The sequence below is a fragment of the Topomyia yanbarensis genome, chromosome 2, assembly GCF_030247195.1.
Source record: "Topomyia yanbarensis strain Yona2022 chromosome 2, ASM3024719v1, whole genome shotgun sequence".
Classification (NCBI taxonomy): Eukaryota; Metazoa; Arthropoda; class Insecta; order Diptera; family Culicidae; genus Topomyia; species Topomyia yanbarensis.
This window is the reverse complement of record NC_080671.1, coordinates 394,716,292-394,736,950: the sequence shown is the minus strand read 5'-3', so window position 1 is coordinate 394,736,950 and position 20,659 is coordinate 394,716,292. Positions and strand designations below refer to the sequence as shown.

General features: G+C 38.7%; 1 protein-coding gene across 2 annotated transcripts in view; it reads left to right on the top strand.

The window, feature by feature from the left end:
- LOC131684833 (leucine-rich repeat-containing protein 58) overlaps window positions 1-20,432 on the top strand; it is a 34,967-nt gene extending 14,535 nt beyond the window's left edge. For both annotated transcript variants that reach the window (XM_058968037.1, XM_058968036.1), the window contains exons 3-6: window positions 12,742-12,958; window positions 19,580-19,769; window positions 19,933-20,026; window positions 20,099-20,432. In XM_058968037.1, coding sequence (XP_058824020.1) covers window positions 12,742-12,958; window positions 19,580-19,769; window positions 19,933-20,026; window positions 20,099-20,177 — 580 coding nt within the window. In that variant the 3' untranslated portion in view covers window positions 20,178-20,432. The remainder of the gene's footprint in view (window positions 1-12,741; window positions 12,959-19,579; window positions 19,770-19,932; window positions 20,027-20,098) is intronic.
- Window positions 20,433-20,659: the final 227 nt, after the last annotated feature.

Here is a 20,659-nt window from a genome sequence, read left to right as displayed (position 1 = left end):
GGTATGCTTCTTTTCTAGTTGGGCGTCTTTTACTTTGTTGATGACGTAGTTGACGCAGCTCTGAGCTGAGCAGTGTTTTCGGAAGCCGAACGATAGAGCGGGGTGCAGGTTTCCTATTTCTGCTATCTCATTCAGTCTGCTGTTGATCACCGAGTTGATGAGCTTGAGGTTGACATTCATGAGGGCGATGGGCCGGCTAGATCCGGGGCTTAGCGGATCGCCCTTATTTTTGGGGATTGGTTTTATCTGGGTGGTTCTCCATCTGTCGGGAATATCTTCGGAAACAAAGACTTCGTTTAGCATCTCGCATACCTTTAGCAGCATGTCTCGTCTAAGTTTTTTGAGGATGCCGTAGGACATTCCGTCTTCTCCTGGAGCAGAGTGAGCCTTCTTTGTTTGTAGTGCGCCTAGTATTTCCTCGACTTGTAGTGCCATTTCGTATCCGTTCCAGGCGATGGGGGTCTCTGATGTTGGTTTCCGGACCGCTCTGAGTTTACCATCGTAGTAGTGTGCTAGAAACTGTTCTGCCTCCTCCAGCGTTGTTTCCGGTTTCCTATTTACTGGTTGTGTAAGCGCTGTGTCCAGGCCCTTGATGATGTTCCATAGCTGCCTTGGGGAGGTATTTTCATCGACGGCCTCGGAGAGTTCCTGACAGTAAGCTCGCTTTGCCCTTCTGATGAGTCTCTTTAGTATTGCTCTTGCTTTTTACAGCCTAATGTGGTTTGCCATGGTTTTGTGTCGGTTATAGTTTCGCAACATTTCTCGCTTGGACTGATAGGCCTGGTTTATTTCGTCTGACCACCAGCGCTTGAGGAAATTCCCCTTTTTCTCCTTGACAACGAAACTGGCTTTATTGATGCTCTCTTCGAAGATTGTTTGCATTTCCGCTGGGTTGTGGATATATTGCGGTTTTAGCTGATTGATCAGGTCCGCTGCTTTGTTTTTGTTCACCCGTTTCACTGTTCCTGGAACTAACGTTATCTCGGTCCCTATTTCTATTGCGATTGACAGCCGATTGCTCCCGAATCCCTGTGGGATCATTTCCCAGGATGTTTTTGATGCCAAGCCTCCTGTAGCTAGTGTGAGGTCAATTGCTGTGTTATTCCTGCTGACCGTGGACATGCACGTTGGCGTGCCATCGTTCAGTAGTACGAATTTGGAGGATTCCAGGACACTATTGAGCAGGTTTCCTTTGGGGCAATTCGACGAACTACGGTCCCAACTTTGGTGATGACTATTGAAGTCTCCCCCGATGAGGATTTCTCCTTGAGTGTTTTCGAGCGTCTCGAAAAATTCCAGAAAATTCTTTCTTGTTTCTCCGCAGAGGTTTTGTCCCGGCGGGATGTACACTGAGATCAAAGTGAGTGGGGAAAAATCTTTTGTAAGTTTGATCCCTACCGCTTCAATAGGCAAGACGTTCTCGAACTGGATCGTTTCGTAGTCTAGAGTCTCGTGCACCAGGATGCCTACTCCCCCGTAGCCTTGATTTCGTCTGGCGGATACCAGTCTAAAGTGTGCCAATCTGAACGGTTCTTCCTTTTTCAGCCAAATTTCCTGCAGCAGTGCCACGGTTATTGAGTTTTCCCTGAGGAAGTGGTTGAGCTCTTCGTGTGTTTCGACAGGGCGAAGGCTTTGGACGTTATGCTGCTGGATTTTTAGCTTTTTACACGCCACTGTAGCTGTCTGTGTTGGTTCTCGTAGGTTCTTCTTCGGGGAGCGGATGCCCTTCAATTATTGCTTGTATATCTTGGCCTATCTCGACCAAAAGATGATCCCTGTCTAATTCCGATTCCACCTGTTGTATCCTTAGCGCAATCTTTTGCTGAAGGCTTTTGAGATCGCTTACCCAGCGTTTGGATCTCGTTTCTGCGAGGAATTCTTCTCGCAGCCATGCTATGAACCGTTCAAATTCGGTTGCTCGGAATGGATTCTCTTGGCATCTCATGCAAGCTGTGCTGGGTGCCATGTGGTTGTCTCGGGGCCGGGATTCTCCAGGTGTGTTTGGATCCAGTTTTTCGCGGCTTGTTTCCCTGGATCTTGAGTTCGCCTGCCTGCGTTGGGATCCGTATCCTCTGGGGGGTCTTGTGTGGTCGTTTGCCCCGAGCCTTGGGAATGAGCCTTTATCTTCTTCGTCCCCCATCTCCGCCAGGAGGTTGAAGCGATTTTGCAGCTTCGGGAAATGTGTTTCGGCCTGGACGAACGGTATTTGTCTCTCTCTCATAGTTTTTCGTATTTGAATGTGTCTTTGTCTCTCCGGGCACTTTGGGTCCTTTGCTTCGTGTTGGAGCTTGCAGTTCGGGCATTTGGCTTCTGTGCTGCAATCCCCGGTTGGGTGCTTACCTCCACAGGTGGCACATCTTGCTCGGGCTGTGCAGAACTTGGCTCCATGGCCGAATCTCCAACAGTTTTTGCATTGGCGTATTGGGAAGATGTACAGCTCGGGTCTGAAGTTGCAGCCGAAAATCTTGATGGATTTTGGAACTTGTGTTCCTTCGACGGTCATCTTGATGTTCATGGTGTCCTGTAGTTCTTCGTTGCTGCCTCGCCTCTTGATTCGCTGAATCTTCATTATCCGCTGCTCTGCTTCTGTGTTCTGTAAGATTTCCTCTTCCTCGAAGTTTGTGGGGACACCCCTGATGAATATTATGGTGTTGTTTTTGTTTTTGGGATCATACGGTCTCAAGTTGGCTTCTGTCAGCTTTATGCGTCTTAGTTCTGTTTCGAACTCGGTATCGACTTTGAATCGGAACTTCCCCAGTTTGATAATTTCTGAGAATTTGGCAAATCCTTTCTCTTTCAAAATCTTCCCCAGAAGAGTCGGGTGGCTTGTGTAGTTCTTCTCCGTGTCAATCATCTCTAGGATCAGCGTTTTAGTTTGCCTATCCTCTTGTTCCGAGATGTTGTTTGTTCCTTTCTTTTTCGCTTGTTGCCTGATGACACGGCCGCTGGTGCTTTTCCTGCTCTCTACTAATCGTTTGATCCTTTCGGCGGCCTCCGCGCTCGTTACCGCCATGTTCGAGTCGGGCGCACAATTTTGTTTTTCTTTCAGTGTCGGTTTACGCCCGGACCCTTCTTTTACGACCGACGCTGAAGGGAGGTTTTCGGTAATTTCCGTGTGTACGAAGGTTAACCGCACTTCTTTTACGACCGGATTCTTCGCGATATGGTTTCGGAACCTAATTTTTGCGTGGTTCAATGCACTGTCGATTTAATCCGGACGTTCGACCGATGATTCGTGTCTGACTTGTTCGCGACGAGAGTTGTACGCACTTTTTCGACCTAATGCACGGCCCTACGTGAATGGGTTTTCCCTAAAAACACTTCCGCGAAAATTGTAATTTCGCACTTATTTCGCGCTCGTGGGCAGTCGTAGCCGCTAGTGATTCAACAGGTGATAAGCCCACTGGCCGGTATTTATTTTCGATCGCGGAATAATTCCTTAATATTATCACTTTGAACGAATTTGCACTCGTAGGACGTTTTTCACTCGCTTGTCCTCTAATTTATAGTTTCACTTTGATCTGCTTATTCCGTTCCACATAAGCAAAAATATGTTGAACTAGGACGTCAAACAACAATCATCCTCAGTAATCGAATCGTCTAACTTTCTTTTTGCCGCCTCGCTTGTCGTCCATCGTTGAATTTCCTCGACCAGACGGAGATCGAAATGAATTTTGCAAACACAATAAACGGCTTCGATAGCCAGTTTTAACAGTTAATTTCACTCTTCACTACAGCAGACAACTTTCCATATCAGTTTTCAAACATTTTTAAAGGAAAACACAATATCCGTCAGAAATAGCAGCAAATTTTCACAGCGAAAAAACTTCCACTTTACGAGCACGCTTCCACCATCTTTTTTTCGAACGAAATATTATTTGTATGTAAACAATTCGCTATTCACAGAACGGCATTCAACAGTTATAGCTGTCATACGAAACCAATGACGTATAGTAAAAGGTCTGACAAATAAAGGGATTTGTCTACGCTGGCAGCACGAAAAAGGTAAACAACCCCGAAGTAACCAGTGATGACGTCATCGAATTCAAAAAAATTATGCTTTCAATGGAGAAATTGAATGAAATCAGCTTAAAATTTCAAAATAAATCTATTTGCAGCTTTAAAATTGCTGAACGTATACAGTAATACAAAGGCATTTATTCTGCATGTTAAACATTAACCAACGCCCTTGCCGGGAAACTCTTCGAAACGAGCACAAACGTTTCTTAGCGGACCGTAATAAGAAAAGGCATCCTCAATCACTTGCTTGCTGGCGTTGTTGTCTAGTTCTCCAACATAGGATAAACAAAGCGTTGTGAGGATACCGAGGCATTTTTCTTGATTTATAATTGGAGCTATCACTTCACATTTTACATTTTTTACACCAAAAGCAAATTTTGCCAAAAAAAACACAAGCTTCCCCTTTTCGAGTTTGCCTTTGATTCTTGTGCGAATCGAAAAAGAATATTTTCTTTCTTAGCTGTTACAAACTTTGGTTACTAAGGTATGCAAATAAACATTAAGAAAATTGAGGCAGTGTTGCGTGAGAAATTCATATTTCATCACTACCGTGGGGTCGCGCAATGTACTGGTAACTGGCAGTTAGTTTCATGGGCAGTTTTTCTTCGGAATTTTTCATGAAGTTTCAGGTCGTGTCGTTGCATTAACCCTTACAGGCACAATTTCTTTTTAATTTTCTGTAAATTATTTCACAGTGTACCGGATGGATCTCGGATGCCATTGAACTGAAGCCAACTCTTCCGGTGCGTTTCCGCCTGTGGTACCTCCTGAAGTCCTTTTTGTAATTCATTCTCCCCTATAGCATACAAAGATTTTGTTCACACGACGGCATTTTGCTAATTGTTTGGAATAAACAAACGGAAAAATCACATACACTATTGAACATTCCATATGTGTATTTGTGATATGTATATATGTATCATCTGCCAGACTTTTTGATTTTAGACATGGATACGAAACGTGCAATAAAATGTTCTGAGACGTCATGTGACAAAAGTTTTTGCATTCACACCAAATTTTTTTCGCCGAATGCCAGTAAAATTTGGATGAATTTTCATCATTGCGCTGTCAATTTGACTTACTGAATTTTCAGCAAAGCGAATCTGTCAAACAGGTTTAATTCAAATTGCCGATTTTTCGGCATCTTGCATTGCTGAAATTGACAACCAAACTACGCTATGCACCCCTGAGGGGCAAACTCCTATGTGCAGGCTTGGTAATCAGACAGCACATCATGCGACAACCTTGCGGGGAAGATGCAGAGGAAAATACATCTCAACCGATTGCCAACGCATGTACGGCAAACGCCAACCCAAAACAGAGTTTTCAATACCAATGCCTGAACCACAAACGGTGGCCAAATTTGTGGCAACAATGATGACGGATTTACACTGGTCAACAATAAGTGCAAGAAGCAGGGAAGAATAGGGCATTGCAAAAAAAACTCCATTTTGAAATTTCAAGGGACCCTCCTTTTATATTGTGACAAATATCAAAGTAAACTCACATACCAATTTTCACATTATTTGTACAATTTTAAACCCCCGCTCACTTCGCTTTTAGTTTTTAACATTGGAACTATGGGAAAATATGAGAAAAAATTATATTATATTATATTATATTATATTATATTATATTATATTATATTATATTATATTATATTATATTATATTATATTATATTATATTATATTATATTATATTATATTATATTATATTATATTATATTATATTATATTATATTATATTATATTATATTATATTATATTATATTATATTATATTATATTATATTATATTATATTATATTATATTATATTATATTATATTATATTATATTATATTATATTATATTATATTATATTATATTATATTATATTATATTACACTCAGGTTTTTTTTACGCAGGGGATACGAGCCGCGTAAATGAAAACCGCGTAAATTTCAAAATCCGCGTAAATGAAAACCGCGTAAATTTCAAAATCCGCGTAAATGAAAACCGAGTAAATTTCAAAATCCGCGTAAATGAAAACCGCGTAAATTTCAAAATCCGCGTAAATGAAGACAACTTAAATTTAAGAATCCGCGATAAAGGGAACCTCATTGATGGATACCGCGTAAATTTCAAAATCCGCGTAAATGAAAACCGCGTAAATTTCAAAAACCGCGTAAATGAAAACCGCGTAAATTTCAAAATCCGCGTAAATAAAAACTGCGTAAATTTCAAAATCCGCGTAAAAAAACCGCGTAAAAAAAACTTGAGTGTATATTACATTATATTACATTATATTATATTATATTATATTATATTATATTATATTATATTATATTATATTATATTATATTATATTATATTATATTATATTATATTATATTATATTATATTATATTATATTATATTATATTATATTATATTATATTATATTATATTATATTATATTATATTATATTATATTATATTATATTATATTATTTTATATTATATTATATTATATTATATTATATTATATTATATTATATTATATTATATTATATTATATTATATTATATTATATTATATTATATTATATTATATTAAATGTCATAACTTTTGAAGCACCGCTCGAAAAGTTACGATTTATACCTTTTCGTAAATAAAAAATTCTTAGCATTTTAAGTATCTTTGTTTCCCAACAATAGGAAGTTTTGGGTCATTTTGTCCCGAAAGTTCCCCATTCTTAATAATAAGTTTTTAACATTGGAACTATGGGAAAATATGAGGAAAAATATATTAAAGTTATGTTTTGAAGTACCGCTCGGAAAGTTACTATTTATACCTTTTTGTAAAGAAAAATTCTTAGCATTTCAATTCAAGTACCTTTGTTTCCCAAAAAATAGGGAGTTTTGGGTCATTTTGTCCCAAAAATTCCACATTCGTATTAACTATTCTGCTCTATGTGGCAAAATAGACATTTTTGCAGTTTCCGTAATGTGGAGAAATCGAACGGTACGTTTACGACCTTTGTCAGAATACGAGAAGTTGGGGTTCTAAGGCATTTTGTCATTCATATCAAATTTAATCATTGTTTCGCGCATATATCTCTAATATTCTTCAATTATTTTTTTAAAGTACCTTGTAGAACGTGGAAAAGTCTCAGGAACGAAATAGAAAAGGATTCGTTGCTAGTAAAATTTATAAACATTAAACTTTTTGACATTTAGTCTACAAACCTCATATTTTTCATCAAATTCCCTAATATTCCTGTATTTTTCCTGTAACGAAACATTTACCCCTGCGATTCTTGATCCTTGTTTTACACTGAAAATAGTAAATTAAATAATAATTTATGGTTCAATGGAGTTGATAATATGGGTTTTTGAAGTAGAATACTTCTAACGTTTCAATATGGGGTCCCGTTTCAAAAATTTCAGTTGGGAAATTTTCCCAGATTTGAAATGCGAATATCTTCCGTTCTACTGGACGAAATCGCAATATTTTTGCACTATCTGATCGGAAATTTGTGCACGTATTTCGTATTAAATTTCGGAATTACTGCGACTACTATAAATAAACCAAAACAAGGATTTTCAGAAAACAGCGAGGAAAATGCGCAATTTGCCAGCATATCCCACGCAGAGCCGTCAAAAAGGAGCATGTAAGCGTTTCATTACATACGGGAATGTTATATATACAGGTCACGCGAGCTTGTTTTGTATCAGTGGGTGCTCGCTTACCACACGAGCAACATGCTCGTCCGGACGGTACAATGAGCGGTATCATGTTTGCGTTCCCGTACCAAGTGTCATCGCAAGGTTCTTCGTGATAAAATGCAGGGAATCACCAAATCCGCCATTCGGCGTCTGGCTCGTCATGGTGGTGTAAAATGCATCTTCGATTTAATCTACGAATGATGATGGTGTGCAAGAAAATGTCATCCGAGATGCCGTGACCTACACTGAACACGCCAAGCGCAAAACGGCAATGAATGTCGTCTATACTCTGAAGCGGCAGGGACGCACTTTGTATGGATTTGGAAGTTGAAAAGGTAGAACTCACTTGTATCATTATAAAAAAGGCCCTTTTCAGGGCCACCAAAATCATTTCAAAGAATAAGTTTGCATTTTCTGTTTCATGGACTGTTTCTCCCTGGAGAGCAATTTATGTTAAACCCTAAATTATGATTTATTTCAGTACGCAAATTGCAAATATGGTCAGAAACAAACTGGAGTGAAGTGGGAAACATTTTTACTAGGCGCATTCAAAAAAGGTTTCAATTCTCAAACATTTTACCAAGGTGCCGTATTACATTACTCTATTTACCTTGAGTGTTCGATAATCTCCGTAGTGGAAACACAATTTCAATTTTGTTCTTTATCAAAAATATGTGGTCGGCCAACAAAGGTGTGGAGCTACGATGAACACATATTGAGGACAACACAAAAAAGGACGAGCTTACATTGTGCTGTAGTCAGGTATAAAAACTCAGCATGCTGTTGCTCACGCTCAGTTCGTTTCCAGCATCAGCATACAGCAGTTCGTTTGCAGCATCGCCCGCAAAATTCAAACTGCCGTCCGTTTGCTGCTATCAGAAGAGTTGGCCACAGAGATGCCAGGTACTTTTTTCAAATGTCTGCAATAATAATTTTAAAAGTCTGGGAAGAACAAAAAATGTCAGGAAAGCTAGTGTAACCAAAAGCCTCTATATTCAAAAATCTGCAAATATCTGCAACCAAACTAAAAAATCTGCAAATATCTGCAACCAAACTAAAAAATCTGCAAATATCTGCGTCATCGAAAAAATTTGCAGCTTAAATTGAAAGTCTGCGAATTTGCAGACTTGTCTGCAAATCTGGCATCTCTGGTTGGCCAAGCACGCCGCACAGTGGCGGCTCTTCAAATAAAAGTCGGACAAAACCTCAAATGTTACCTAATTTGGCTGAAAATCACAATTTAAGCTAATTTTAAGGTACTGAGCTCATTTTTGATGTCAAAAGTCGTAAAATATTAAATGCATTTTTCCATACAGTGTCATTGAACCTTTCTTATAACTATGATCCCGTTTTCATGATAGATTTTCCGTTACTGTTCACCATTGTCAGCAATATCATAAAAAATGAAGAATACTACTTTAAATCCATTGTATAACGTGTTGGTTTACTGTAGATTGTCTAACTATTTTACACAAAACACCATGCGCCTCCATATCAGCAACAAAGCTTCAAAATCTCCTTAAACCTTTTTGCGCACCTAGGCGCAGAACGAGATCATGATATTCGAAAAGTAGAGGTTATTTCCCATAGAATGTATACTATGTGACCGTTCCGAAATTTGTACAGAATACATTAGTGGAAAAAGCATTTTTGATCTGACCACCTCAAACATATTTAAACTAAAAAGTCATAGTTCCAAGCAAAATTACCAAATCTATTTTCTTCACTAACCAAGTTCTTCCGTTCCTCTACACAATGAAATTAGTTGTGCTAAAATCGGACCAAAATCAAAAGAGCAACATGCATTTGAAGTGAAGAGAGCAATGGTGGTTTCGGAAATGAAAATCATTAAAAAGTCCGGACTTTGCTACGTTTAAACTCATGTTAAAAATCATGTTCTGATCCAATGATCATAAAATTTTTAATATACATCATTCAATACATGATAAATTTAGGAAAAATATAAAATATCAATATTTCAAAAATAAATTTTTGAGGTTTTGGCCAGCCTCCAGCCACTGTGCGCCGTCTTCGATGAAACCAAAACTGTTACCACCCACTGAGACGTCCAAAAAATTGTTTCAAAATCGTTCAACACGGGTCCAACGATGGACTTCGTTGAACGGTTATTTGGACGTTGTCCAAATTGGTCCAACGAACGTCCTTCATTGGACGATTTTGAAACCAACCGTTCTTAGAGGGCATATACACCAGCACCAAGTAAATTTCGAACACTGCCCAAACAAAAGGCCCTTTTCAAGGCCATCAATTTATCGACAAAGAATGAAATTGAAGTTTTGTTATTACAAGCATCAGCTTGTCAAGAGCGTAAGTGAGCCACTTGTGAACAATACCGTCGCTTTCACGAGAATGGCACAAAATCAAAAGTTATTTGTGATTTATAGACAGTTTAGTGTAATGATTCAATTTACACAAATCGAACGTTTTCTAACGTTTCGATATAGGTGCTCCGTTTCAAAATTTTCGGCCAGAATGCTGCCTGTTTTTTCAAACGTGAAAATCTGCTGTTGTATTGAATGAAAACCTTCGATTTTTGCGCTGATTGGAAATAGTTGTGACTAATTCTGTAGAATGTACAATTACTGAAAATAACGGATTTTGTGAAAGCAGTGGTTGGTCCATACAATTCGATTCTAAGCGAGCCAGACTAGTTTTCGTTGGAAGGTACACCTCTGACAATAGAAGTAAACTATTTTATTTTGAATTCAACTACAACTTCCTTGAAAACAGCACAGCTAAAAAACTTTTGGGAAAACGCGCAGACCTAAATTTTCCACTATAATGGAAACTGCCTGTGCCCCGCCGCACAGCATCATCAAGATTGATAGTAATTCAAGCCGGGAGGAAAGAGGTTGTAAGGCAATGGAAAACGAAAATTTCATTTATATCTTACTGGAATATAATTGGCTGGTCCTGAAAAGAACTTGTTGGTTTGTGGTTTATTTTGGGTCACAATTTAGGCCTGCTCGATTGCTGATAGCTGTGAATTTCTCGCAGGGCGACTGTTTCTGTTCGGTAACGATGAGGCTTCTTAACGCCAACCGTGACTGGGGCACTTTTACACGGCCTTCGTTGCCAACCAGCCCCCTGTCAAGGACGACGTGTCTGTACAGCCAGCATCACTGCCATGAAAGGCAAAACATTGATTTTGAACCGAATGATTAGAAGCTGTATTTGGTTACAAAATGTCAATTAAATTAAATTATTAAATCATCCCACAAGATGCAAAACGTCGTGTGGAATGCTTGAATATCGAGCATAGTGCCGACAATAATTCTTTGTTTGGGGCTTTATACCTATAACACCCCATATATGTCGGTCGCTGTCAAACTCCATATGATGGTATAGGGTTGCCAGGAGGCTGTTGCCAACTGCTTGCGGGGAGCCTTTCCTCCGGTGGACTTACGAGCGGTTTGTTTGGTACAGGCCATGTAGCGAAAAATGCTGATCTGCTATTTCTCTGATGCTGGTAGTAGGACGACGGTCAAACGCTCGTTTGCGTGCCTTCATTCATAAAAGTTCAACAATATTTTCAAAGAATGTTGCAAATTGTCAACTTGATAATTCCAAAAATACTCCAAATAAACTATGAATGTGCTAAAGTCGACAAAGTCGCATAGAAATTGCTTATTCCAGAGCAGAATTTACCGGTCTAAAGTGTATTCTACTTCACTCCGGTTATGTCTCTGACATTACCCACCCATCTTTTTTTTCTCATTTTAAATAAAAATTTCCATTTTTCACGAAAATTTCCGCCTTTTTATGAGTAAATATCCCCTTATTCGAAAAATTATCTCAAAAACTCAACGTAGGGGTTAGGTATTTTTCTCACATAATGTGTATGAGTCGTTTGTCGATATTTTCCCATAGAAAAATTACAGAATGTTATTGTAATGATACAAATAGTTTTGATCAATTCGCTTAACGCAAAATTCTAAAAAAATTCGTAAAGAAAGTGTTTTTTCACGCTGATGCCCTTTAAAAAACCTATTAAACATGTACGTATTTAGGATATTTCCACAGCTTTTGAAAGACTATGAAACATTTTGCACAGATTCGTGAGCCGACTCACACTAGAAGTCGACAAAGGCATCGTGAAAATCTGATCTAACTTTCTCCATTTGCATGTTTCCTACGGTATTCAAAGTTTAAGTACCACGACTCAAAACCTTTTATAACTATTTTGTACAAAAGATATGTAGAATATGGGTATTTTTGAATTTAAAGCAGAATGTTGGATAGGGCGGCACACTTTCCGGGACGTCTGGTCATGCGGGGCAAGTCCTTAAAATTCGGAACTTTCTACTTGAACGGTAAATGAGATAAAACGGTCTTTATAAATTAACTTGCTGAGAATTTTTAAATTTTCGTTTTGAATTTACGATTAATAAACGAAAAATATTTTAGCGTGACAATACGCATTATAGAACGACTTCATAAATAACTTTTCGCATTTATCGAATAGAGATATTGAAACAGATAAGTAATAGGGTAAAATGTCTTGAAATTCAAAATTAAATCAGTTTTTTTTAATCATTTGGTGTATTTTGGTGTCCGTTTCTTCCTCAAATAATTTATTCGATATACTTCCCTAGATAAAACAGCACAATGATCTAGAACAAAATTATTGCAGGAATCTGCATTCGACCAAATTATGTACAAGTTACTCTCGATGTCGTAACATTGCAGGAATTGATCGATTGAATTTGCAGGAACTGATTGATTGATTTTTTGGAACATGCTCTATAATTTTGAAATATACGTATTAGCGTCGACCACAGAACAGCGGAAGAGGCACAGTTGCTTTTGAAGCGATACTGCGAGAATGGGATTGGCAATAATTTCTGCTCAAACGTGGTATATGGTTTCGGTTTAGTCTTTGTAATGTACATAAAAACCTATAAAGTTGAATATGTGATAAAATTCTTCTCCATTGGGTTCGAATAAGAAAGTGAATTAGCATCCATCATTGAAGATGTCTCACCAAAAAAATCTCGTGCTTCTATTTTCAGCCTCCAGCTCCTATCGCTCGGCGGAAATTTGATCACCGATATCCCGGAAACCGTCGGGCTGCTCAACAATCTCCACGCTCTCGTACTCTGTGATAACCTGCTCGAGGCACTCCCGAGCTCGATAGCCCGGTTGGTTCACCTCAAGTCGCTACTGCTGCACAAAAACCGCCTCAAGCATCTGCCGCGCGAGATCATCACGCTCAAAAACCTAACCGAGGTGAGATGGCTTGTTCTTGCTTGTTAGTTAGTTAGAAGTGGTATAGTAAAAATTATACCTACGTACATATTGTGAAGCTCCGCGAAAGAACGGCTCAAAAGCTAGTTAGTTGCTATTATGTTAGAAAATTTGAAAGGGGAAAACTATAAATTCCTAGTTGAAATTACCCGATCTATGAATTTATCTGTTTAAATTTTAATAGGCAGAAAGGAACATATTTCGTCAAATTCGTTTATATTTCGAAACAAACCGCTTGCAGTTGAGCTGTTTTTGCATTAAGCCCGTCATTATATTCCATGCATACTTTGTTCGACGTGGGTAGCCGTCTTATCGGTTGTGCTCATAGACTGTTTTGGTTTCACCCGTCGTCAGTATTTGGAACGATGTTATTTACGGAGGGACATCGAGATAAGACGAGGAATGAGGTTTGCCGGGAAAGAGTCTGGAGACACCAGCAAACACATTCTCACCTCTGGCCAGAGCTGATTGTGCAGTGCGCAAAAACACTGAATTGCAATCGCTAATGAAAGGTCATTTCGAGTTGAATATATTACTACTTGCAGGCATCATCGTGAGACAGCAGTTTTGATCGTTTACTAACCACTTACTATCAATTGACAGAAAAATTGAAAAGTGATACGTGAAGTCAACAATCGGGAACCATCTGATGCAACAAATTCATTGCCATATCAAGACGCGGATTAACTTAGCAGGGAGTAGCAAATCGCGTGCGGTAGACAATGGGGTTTCTTGACGACAGAACAATCATAAAAGTTTGAATTGATATCTTTATCAGGATCGTAGATAACACTGAAACAAGCAAGAAGCAATTGATCACGACACTTATTTGAGTAATTATCAATAATGGTGTCATACAATGTTGCTTTGTCAACTGAATCAAAAATTGCATTTTTGCAATCGAATATTTCAAACTTTGACGGTCTTACTTTTTAACGCTATTGCTTCGACGATTAAGTTTTTTTTATTTGAATGTTAAATAAATGTATTGTATTATTTTACTCATAAAAATAAAGGTTGATAGTACGAGCAGAACCCGTAAAAATTCGTTTGAAACTGATATGTACAAGCCTTTCAAGTCATTTATTTGATTACTAAAACGAGTTTAAATTCGACTTTTGGTTGTAGCTGAACTGATTCAGCTGAGCTTTGAAACTGTCTCAATTTCAGCCTCAAACAAAAACGGCATAAATTATCGTAGCTGAATTGATTTTATCAGGTGAAAATTGGGTTTCCAACCTCCTAACTAGCTTACAGTCAGAAAAAAATGGAATATTTGTTATCAGTGTTTGGCTTGAATCACATAAGGCACCGTGTGAATTCTCGATTGGAGTCACTATCGGTGTTTGAACTACAGTTTATCTTATCAGACGCAGGGGTGGACAAAATACATCATAATTTTGATGAATGGGGAGGGTTGTTTAATTTGAAAAAAAAAAAAAAACTACAAGGAACAGCCCCATGGAGTTGTACGAACTGTAGACGTAGGACTTCAATACGTGAAATATTTTATTTCTTATTATATTTGGATTAATAATTAATCAAAAATATTTTCTTCTACAGTTCACTTCATGTATAACCAATCAACATCGAATGGTACATATTTAACCAAACCGAATTGCTCATCAGATCGTTTTATTTATAATGGGCGATCGATAAACTTATTTAAGAAGATCTGAAGAAAGCAGACAGAAAACTGCGAACGATACCCGTACTAATATCTGGAACTGTTTTAAATCTTTATGAGAGATTCTCAGCCTGTAAAAACTTTTCGACATTATTGTAATTTTCCTAAAGTACACATATAAATGTGACGAATGCAGTGGTCTTACTCCTAGAACGGTTTTGTGGGGTACATTTGTACCCCAGATCTTGGGATTAAACTGTTATTCCGTTACGGTTTATTTTAACTGCAAGTTATCTTTATAATAAATCAATTTGATTATTAAACTTCCATTAAAGCAGGTATAAACCTATTTGTTTCATTTGACCAACTTAATAGTTGCCGCTTAAAGTTTGTCTGGGGTACAAATGTACCCCACAAAACCGTTTACATTAGTTAGAAATTCGGAAAATTTATTATCAGTGTTTCAAAAATCACTCCAATCAGCATGCGTTGAAAAAACCATATTTCGACAAATCATTAAAATCGATGATTTCATCACTCATGGTTTTTTGGCTCCTGAGGAGTGAAAACCGCCAAGGAGTGAAAACAGGCTACTAGATTATAATTGCAGCATACAGTTTAAAAGCCCGAGCTAAATTTAAATTTTCAATTTTCATTTTATCAAGCACAACAACAAAACAGATCCTTGGTACAGTTCATGGCGAAAGCTTCTTTTCGATAGACCTCGAAGGAGTGCCATTTTAGCTATAAGTCGATTTACACCAAAAGAACGCATTGAAAACGTTCGTTTACTAGTGAAAACTGTATGTGTTAAAAAATATGGCAGGCTCACTTCACCCTTTCCGGCGGAGTAAATAAACAAAATTTTCGAATTTGGGGGACACAGAACCCACACGTTATACATCAAACACCACTGCACGACCAGAAAGTAACTAGTTCTTGCAGAGCAAATTCCCAGGACGCGTTGTCTCAAAAAATGATGATTTGGAATGGCCTCCTCATTCTCCGGATTTAACGGCGCCAGATATTTTTCTGTGGGGTTACTTGAAAAGTAAAGTGTATTCTAGCAAACCTAAGTACCTTGACGAACTCAAAGCTAATATACGAGCTGAAACTGCTGCGATTAAGCCCGATATGCTGTCCAATGGGTTCTATCACATTCGCCCGAATTACATTCGCCCGAAAGTCATTTACCCGAATGACGTTCGCCCGAAAACCATTTACCAGAATGAACCATTTACCCGAATGTCATTAACCCGAATGGACCATTTGCCCGAATGCCACCAACCCGAATGGACCACTCGCCCGAATGTCATTAACCCGAATACCACATTCACTCAAGCATAATATGAAATCGGTAATTGTCTAGTTTAGTGACTTTAGTGATAGAAGTCCGACTTTAATGCGGTTTTTTGCCAAAAGGATGTATTTTAACCTAAATAAACCAAATCCGAGCGGGAATGTGAAATCTTTAACCAAAGTTTGATAAACTGAACAATAACAAGTGAGCTTATACAGTGGAGCTAGTGTGATGCGGCTTGGCCGCATATCCGAGGCCAAGGAAGCGGCGCAAAGCCGCTGAGGTTCCGTTGGATGAGGTGTTGATCCACCCGTCGCCGGAGTTATAAGCAAACCTGCGATCATCTTGTTTGCCCGGTTCACTCAAACATAGGGGCTATAGCTAGTTTAAAGCCGACTGAGCGGCAGCAAAGTCGGACAGTGCACCAGAAAGCGATTTGGCGTGGTCACATTAGCCAACCGTACACTGACCAATGTGGCTATGCGACATCGCTTTTAGGTGTACTATCCGACGTCACTGAGGTTCTGTTGACAATGTCACAAATGCTCTTCAGGTGCAAACTGATGCATATAGGACGCAGTTGTCAGCTCGAGCGGTGAAATCTTGTGATAAACCGGACAAAATAATAAGAAATCTTTCGGAAACACCATCGATCGAGGTAAATATATATTAAGATGTTCCGTTAACGAATTGAATCAATTAAATTAGTAATTATATCTTGCATGGTGGAAGTCCATTTGGCACAACACCGTTAGTAAATAGTAGCTCATAAATGTTATGTGGCGAAGCTAGTGTGATGCGACTTTGCCACAATTACAGAGGTCGAGGAACCGAAGCGGAGGTCCCTACTCGGCAAACCTGTGATCCATTGGCATGCTTGGTTTACTGAAATATAGGGGTTGATTCCTTCTTTAGATATGAGCAGTTCTTTGAGTTTGTATACTAAATAAACCTCGCAATCAAACCGGTGATCCACTCGTTTGCCCGGTTTACTCATACTTAGGGATTGATTCCTTCTTTTAAACATGAGCAGCTCTTTTCCCACAATTAGGGGTTGATTGCTTCATTCAAACATGACAAATCCTTGGATCTGCATGCCAAATAAGTTCGCAAAGAAACTGTTGCTCCACTCGTCTGCCCGGTATACTCAAACATAAGGGTTGATTCCTTCTTTCAAAACAGCAATTTCTTGAATCTATATACCAAAATAGCTCTCTACGTAATATTGGATTTCGAGACAGAATGATTCTTCCACCTAATTCACGGATGATTCTTCCATCTAAACCAAAGTTTTTTCAGAAAAATAAAACAACTTGGTCGTCAGACAAAATATTCGGAAGATCACCGAATACAACTAATTTACAAACAAGTTGTTGCCTTGGCTTTCTTGCCCCATCAAGGTATTCCAATGGTACTCGAAGAATTGAGGAATAGTTGTCCAAAGGCTCTCGACGATTTTTTGTATTACATTAGTAAAAATTGTATTTTTGGTAGGAAGGAAACTAATCAAAAAGTTTCTCGATAACCCTTCTTTGCCCCCCACTTCGTAGTCAGTTTTCGAAAATGTATCGACAAAGATTCCTAGAACCACCAATAATGTGGAAGACTAGCACAATAAAGGGAACGGGTTGTTAAGCCGTGGAAATTCTATGGTGTGTTGAAGCAGTTGCAGCTTGAAGAGAAAAACCCTAGTACGTATGTTTTACGTACACTACAAGCGGTACCAACAGCTAAAAAGCCTAAAAAGAACTCACGAAAGGACCTAAAACTGGAAACCCTAGTTAAATCATACAAACCAGGTGATTGGATTAACTATTTGACTGGTGTAGCTTTAGTGTTAATTTCTTCATAGCATCAAATGTAATAAAATTTGTATTTCATCTTAATAAATTAATTTTTTTCGATTGACATTTCGATGTTTTTTGGGTATATGGAAATCGGGCGAATGGCATTCGGGTTTATGTTGCATTCGGGCGAAAGTCTTTCGGGTGTTCGTGGCATTCGGGTGAATGACATTCGGGTTTATGTGACATTCGGGCAAATGTCCTTCGGGTAAATGGCTTTCGGGCGAATGTCATTCGGGCGAACGTGACAGAATCGTCCAATGTCATGCAAAATGCCCGCAAAAGAGTTGCTTTTTGTGTATCAAATGGGGGTGGTTATATAATGTGCGTTGTGAAAACGGCTAAATAATGGCGAAGCTGTTCAATGTTGTAAAAGGATACATCCAGCTGGCGCAGCCTGTACCTACTGCTGGGATAATTGAAAAATTAAACATACAAATCTTGAAGACCTGTTAGCAAAGTTTAAAATTAAATTCAGTCTATAAGCGGCGACAGAACAAGAATCCCAAACCGGATTGGACAGAAGGAGCCAAAACCAGGAGTGAAAACCTAAGAGTCAAAACCCACTTGGATTGCTTTGATTTTTTTACTCACTCCCAGAAACGTGCATAACAATGATTGGTTTCCACCGCTCCTTTGGAAACAGGCTCCTTGGTGTGAAATGTCTGGTTTATTTGAAACACTGGTTCTAAGAAATAATTCTGTGCGATATGCGCAAAAGCTTTGAAAATATATCGTGAGATGGCTGAATTATACGCGTTTAAAACCTGGCCACATACCAATTGTGTTGAATTTGCAAAGTGCACCCCCATATCGAAAACAAAGACGTAGTCCTACGTCAAAAAATTCCACTATTTTGTTTTTAATAATCACAGTTGTATGAATAGTTGAAATATCTTTTAAAATCACTCGAATTGGTCGATTTCAACGTGTGTGGTGTGAGCGGACATGTAGGCGTGGTAGTCCTTCATAAAAGGCTTGTCGCCAGTAACATGATTTGCTTGGCTTAGACAGAATATCGCAATTCCGAGCTTATCTAGGCAAACTTTCGCGATATCTGTCATTGCTGAACATTTTTGCTTCAGTTCTTTCGAAAACTTCAGAATACCTAGCGGATTATCTTTGATCCGAAGAAGTTCAGATATGGTTCGACTGAGTTCAAGGTGCATGATTTTAAACAGAAAGTTGGAGTCTTTGATGATGAATTTTGTTCGACGTCCATTTTACCTAACCTTTGTCAGCAATCTATCTATCTATCTATATAAAAGTCGATGTTTGTATGTATGTATGTTAAGCCTAAGCGACCATCTTTGAAAATGCAAAAAAAAGCAATTTTTCTCATTACGCTCTACACAATCATTATGATAATTAATCAACGGACTCGGGACATTGTTTGAATACCGATGATTGATTTTCATGAAGATTTTGCTAATGGTGTGGAAGAAACTTCTTTTTTTATTTTCAAAGGTGGCTCCTGTTCTTGGCTTTCTTAGTTGAACCATAATACTATGAAAAGGTTTCTACCCGAGGCGTGCGTCTGGAGCCGAGAGCGTCCCATGGCGGCCAAGGACGCCGTCTTTAACAACGGCCTGTTGAAACTTATTTGATTCGCGTATCGGAAAACCCGTTTAACTCAATATAGTAGACACTTATAGCTTCCAAAAAATGCAAAGAAAAAAAAATCAAGTTTTTGAAAATTTTGAATTTGCGCCACCCCTTAAAAAGAAACAAAAAAGGACTGCACGACATTAAATGGTCGTAAACTTATCATTTCATAATGCTTGCCATCCCTCTGACCGCCAAATACTCACCCTGTTTCCAATTGATTTCAGCTCAGCCTACGTGACAACCCGTTGGTGGTGCGCTTCGTCAAGGACATGACCCTCAATCCACCCACTCTGCTAGAGCTTGCAGCACGATCGGTGAAAACCGCCTCTATCCCGTACGGTGCCGGCGATCTACCGCGAACTCTGGTTGAGTATCTGGAAACTGCCAATTGCTGTGTTAATCCTAACTGCAAAGGTAAGCATGTGTTGCACAATACATATTGGTTCGATTGTATTTCGATCTGCGAACCTAGCTCCGCCAAACAGCCTTTAGAGCGCTTTGTGTTGATTATAAGAGTCTCTCGTCCATTAATCCCATGAGTACTTATTGTAATTTCTTATCTTTTTCCCCTCATCAGGAGTATTCTTCGACAATCGCGTGGAACACATCAAATTTGTTGACTTCTGCGGCAAGTACCGTATTCCTCTGCTGCAGTATTTGTGCTCGTCCAAGTAAGTATTTGTTGGCGAAAAAAGTGGGTCAACGCTGACGTTTTGTAATGTGGTATATGTTTTTTTTCGCAGGTGCATCGGCGATACTAAATCTTCTGACCTGCACGGAGAACCGAGCAGCAGCATGATGCGAAAGGTTTTGCTTGGGTGATTCTGGCTGTCATATGTTCTACGACTGTTTAGCAAGAAAAACGTACTAATCCAATTCCGTAGAAAACTATACTGTCGAACAATTCTGAGGGCTATTTACAAAAACGAAGCAATAATTGAATTATTAATGTTTATCAACAGTCTAACCTTAAAATTTGTGATTGGCTCCAAGAGCTTGTGGTTTCCGGGTAATCATAATCCTAACAAATCTGATATTGAATATAATGCGTCGTATGATACCCGGCTGTTTTGGAAATGGTTGGTTTTGATGATCCGAAAATCTGTACTGACAGTAAAACTAATTGAAGAAATGCAAGGAATGAAAGTGACAATCTGCGTCAGATAATATAATTAATAAGGTTTTCTGCAACAGATACACTTTAACTAGCTTACAGAGCTAGGAGAACGTGGATAAAGTGATTGGTATGCAGCTGGCAAATCGACAGGGCTTTTCGCAGCAACACAATGGTGCACAAAATTTGT